This window comes from Cornus florida, unplaced genomic scaffold (genome assembly GCF_030987335.1).
Source record: "Cornus florida cultivar Cherokee Brave unplaced genomic scaffold, ASM3098733v1 CherokeeBrave_3.0.0_Hap2_Chr05, whole genome shotgun sequence".
Taxonomy (NCBI): Eukaryota; Viridiplantae; Streptophyta; class Magnoliopsida; order Cornales; family Cornaceae; genus Cornus; species Cornus florida.
In genome coordinates this window covers 68370676-68375306 of record NW_026775575.1, presented here as the reverse complement: position 1 = coordinate 68375306, position 4631 = coordinate 68370676, and the positions used below count along the sequence as shown (strand labels likewise).

General features: G+C 42.0%; 1 protein-coding gene across 1 annotated transcript; it reads left to right on the top strand.

The window, feature by feature from the left end:
- Window positions 1-248: 248 nt before the first annotated feature.
- Window positions 249-1442, top strand: LOC132309415 (probable leucine-rich repeat receptor-like protein kinase At1g35710). The gene has a single exon (XM_059807727.1). It carries the CDS (start codon window positions 249-251, stop codon window positions 1440-1442), a length of 1194 nt encoding a protein of 397 aa, XP_059663710.1.
- The last annotated feature ends 3189 nt before the right edge of the window (window positions 1443-4631 follow it).

Sequence of the window (4631 nt, the reverse complement as noted above, 5' to 3'; positions counted from 1 at the left end):
CACACACAAAAATTTATAATAACAAAAGTTAATAAAACTAAAAAATAATTAAAGAAAAAAACCATAGAAACTGATTTAGAAAATCCAAATTCAATAATCCTACAAAATTTTCAATAGAATAAAAGTGCGTTCATATTGAGAGTATATAATGAGTATGGAGTGGAGAAGAAAGACCACTGTAAACTTGTAACGAGAGGGGGAGGACAACACTTAGTGGTACTATTCCATATCAAGTTAGCAGTCTACAGATGGTATGGTACTTGGACCTTGGATGGAAACATTTAGAAACTCCAGATTGGTCAAAATTCTTAGGTAGGCCTATGTTGACTCATCTTTACTTTGATTACAATGAACTTACCTCTGAATTTCCAGATTTCATACTCCATTGCCCCAGCCTCACTAACCTTTATTTGTCATACAACTATTTCACTGGCATAATACCTGAGTTGGTATTCACCAATCTTACCAAGCTTGAATATCTTTCTCTCTCCGGTAATTCATTTCAAGGGTTATTATCATCAAATAATACAAAGCTTTTGAAGCTCAAATATCTTCTTCTGGGTAACAACCAGTTTGTCGGTTCAATTCCTGAGGAGATTGGATTACTTTCAGATCTTCAATCCATTCAGCTGGATAACAATTCATTCCAAGAAAAGATTCCTTCTTCTATAGGCCAACTCAGAAAGCTTCAGATACTTTTTCTAGATATGAATTCACTTACCGGACCCTTACCTTTGTCCCTGTCCAATCTGTCCAAGATAAATTATTTGCACATATCGGATAATTTTCTTTCTGGCGAGATCTCAACTTATTTTGTCACCAATTGGACTGACTTGCAATATTTAGAGCTTCAAAACAATTCCTTCACTGGTAAAATTCCACCTGAGATTGGAGTCCTAAAAAAATTGTTATATTTGTACCTTTCGGCAATCCAACTCTTTGGTCCAATTCCTCCAACAATTTGGAATCTCATAAACCTCGAATCCTTGAACCACTTTGACAACTATCTCAATGGAACAATTCCACCTCAAATTGGGAATTTGAAACTACTGACTGCTTTTGATCTGAGTAAAAACCAATTAAATGGTGAAATCCCAGCTCAGGTAGTTCGCTTGACTCAATTGTCCTATCTAAGCCTCGAATCAAATGAATTCACTAGTGAAATACCACTTACCATTTGCAACCTGAGTTCCCTTGTGGTTCTTAATCTATATAATAACAGCTTGGTCAATAAGATTCCACAATGTCTGGGAAACATTAGCAATAAACTCTTTGTGCTATATCTGCGGATGAATCGCTTTTGTGGGACTGTTCCAGCAATATTCACAAAGTGCAATTGTAGGTGCAAAATTTCACCCAACCAATTACAATCGAGAGAAAATAATACAACACACTCAACAAACAATCAGAATAAACAAGAACAGTGTCTGTTGAAGAATTGAATTGCTTGCCCCTTTATTGGAGGTCTAGGCCTCTATTTATACACAAAAGTTGGTAAAATTATAGTAGGACTCGCGTTGCTTGTCCTCTAATTTTTCCCTTACATGAATTTCTTTACAAATAGAGTTCTTTCCATTGTATGGTATTTCCTACACAGGACTTGATTTGTATAAAGACTTTCCTTCTGGGTTGATTCCTTTGCTTAATAGGACTGAGCCATATTTTGTTTTACTTGGGCCGGATGTGGTTTGGTGTAAGTGACTTGACTAATGGACCAAAACTCCAACAGTGGTGATGTTGGGCTAATCGGTACTCTTGCCTGGCTTTGGAGGCCCAACATAAATGATAATGAGTTAAAGCACAGCGTAACTTGGGCTTGATCCGGATGGGCTTCTGAGATCTCCTAAATGCAGATTTGTAGAGTGGTGACGTGTTTCATTCTTATTGGAGGGAAATTTTTCCCTCCACACTTTGCCCCCAATTCCACTTTAATTGGGTTACGGCTCCTAATTAAAAGGGAATTGAAGTTGTGTAGTTGCCATTCTTGCACGAGGCGTTTCCATTCTCGTCTATTGTTATTCTGACTCAAGGGCTTCTTTAAGACTCATTTTCGTTCTCAGTGTGCTTTCGTTCTGTCTACTGCGTTCTCCATACTCTTCATATCTCTAGGTTAGTTCTTATTTCCCTTCTTCCAATCTTACATTATGAGTACTTCAACTACTCCTGAGCGTATAGAGATCATAGATTCTGAGTCCACACCCTCGTCTTCCCCTAATCTCATTAGGGTTCCCCCTCCTAGGGTTTCGAACTTCCCTAAACCTGCAAATGACTCGGTTAATCAGCCAGATGCTTCCACGATCCAGGCTGAAACATCCACCTCTGGGTCAGACAATATCTTTACTAAGGAAGAAAAGAATGCAATTTTATCTATTCATCGCATCCCGTTCTCCATTGAATCCGTAATGGAAGAATTCAAGATTCCCGAGGGGGTAGAAATTACAGAATACCCCAAAGGCGTTGATTTTTGCACCGGCGAGGGTGTCAGAAAAGACGAGTTACTCCTCTCTGTTAGGCATCTCAACGCTCTTAGGTTTCCCCTTCATCCTTTCTATCACCTAGTCTTCAATAAATTGGGGATCGCACCCCTGCAAGTAAACCCTAACTTCCTTCGAGTAATCTCGGCACTCCTTATTCGGTGATGGCAGGAGAGTCTTAACCTGACTCTGGCTGACTTGCTGATTATTTATTCCATTTCTAAGCATGGGACCGAACCTGGTCGTTTCTTTTTCACTTCCCCCTTGCACCAAAGGATATGTACAAACCTCCCTACTTCTGAGAAGAAGTGGAAAAAGAGGATGATAATCGTTAAAGGGAGATGGGCCGTGCCCCAATCGAGCAAACTCCCAATCCCTCGCAAGTTCGGGAAGTTAGGTATAGAACATCCCCCCTTTCTTTATGAAGATTGTTCTAACTGTTTCCCATATCGAGTCTTATTCTTTCGATATATTTACGAGTTTCTTGGTGTTTTTTCAGCGACATTTCCTTCTTCGGCTGCTAAGAAGAGGCTTTCCTTCCTGGAAGGGCAGGTTTGGAACGACCCTCCTTCGGTTGAGAACTTGCTCACTTCTGCAAGTCTTAAAGCAGTTGCTTCCAGAGCTGTAACTGCTGATCTCATGGACCTCTCACTTCTATCATTCGACAGCTTCCCCATGACTAAGGAAGAAAAATAGAGGGCTGAAGCCTTAAAGAGGAAATCTGCAGAGAGCACCTCGTTGACTATATTGCGCACAAACGAGTAGGAGAAGGAGGTTGACGAAGTCCCTCTGAATAAAAAGGCAAGGCTGAACCCTTCCTCAACCACAAAACCCAAGGGTGCTTCAAACCCAAAAAGCAAAGGGAAGAAAGTTGAAGAGATTAACCCTGAGGATGAGGTCAGTGCTTACGTCCTTGCTGAGGCTGGGGCACCTTGAAGTCCTTCTTTCTCAAGGGCTGACAAGTCTATCCTCTATGTTGGTGATTCTATGATCACTGACCCATCTGCAGCACTGGCTGTTGCTCGAGGAATATGGCTCCCTAAGGACGAAGAAATCATTGGCAGAATGGGATTGGAACAGCTACTTCTTCCTTCATTTCCATTATTATAATTGTCTTACAAATTTTCTTACATTGTTATTGTCTTATGATGCAAGGCTTGTATCATACTATGGCCCTCTGTGCCACTGCTGAGGCTCAGTCTCTCTCTCTTAAGAAGCTGGAGAAAGACCTCAGCGATTCTGAGAAGAAGGCATCCCATGCCATTGCCTATGCACAAATTGCATATGAGGCTCGGGATGTTTATAAGAGGCGTCTGGCTGCTTCTGATGCAAAAGTTGAGTCGCTAGAGGCTGAAGTCCAGCATTTGAATGATGCCCTTAGCACTTGCATCATTGCCGGGAGGCAAATGCAAGGTCGTTACTCTAGTCTGGTGCGCTTGTCAAGTGCAAAAGCTTACCGGTCCGGCTTCAATCAAGGCTCAGGCCCCAAAATGACGGACCCTAATGCCTTTGATATGCACATGGGGGTGTCCTTCCCTTACAACGAGGGTCCGAAGGCTCAGGAGGCTGAGGTGCTTTTTGCTGAGATGGTGAAGGCTCACCCGGAAGATCCTCCGAGCTCATCAACTCCTGCAACTCCTGGTCCTTCAATTCCTCCACCTGCAAGTCCAGCTATGGTAGATGCTTTCGAATCTGCCCCGTTTGATCCCAAGAGGAAATAGGATCGAGCAACTCTTCTTTTTTTTTTTTTTCCCCTTTTTGTAATGAAATAATATTGAGAATGATAAATATAAATGACATAACCTTGTTTCTCAAGCTGTGTTACTTCTATTTTGGTTCGACTGAGTATGCCTATATGCTTCTGATATTGCACACATTCTGTTGGATGAGAGATTTTTTTTTTTTTTTTTTTGAAGGAAAGTACCCTGCTTGAAGGTTCCTTATTTGTTTTAGTCCGAAGCAAAATAAGTAAGAGGTCTTCCGAGCCGGACACTTAGTGTCCAAAGCGAATGAATTACTCCCTGGCGCTGAGCCTGAGGGACTCCCCGGCGCTGAGCCGGAGGGAGGTTGTGCCGAGCCGAACACTTAGGGTCCGAGGCGAATGAATTACTCCCCGGCGCTGAGCCGGAGAGAGGTTTTGCGAAGCCGAACACTTAG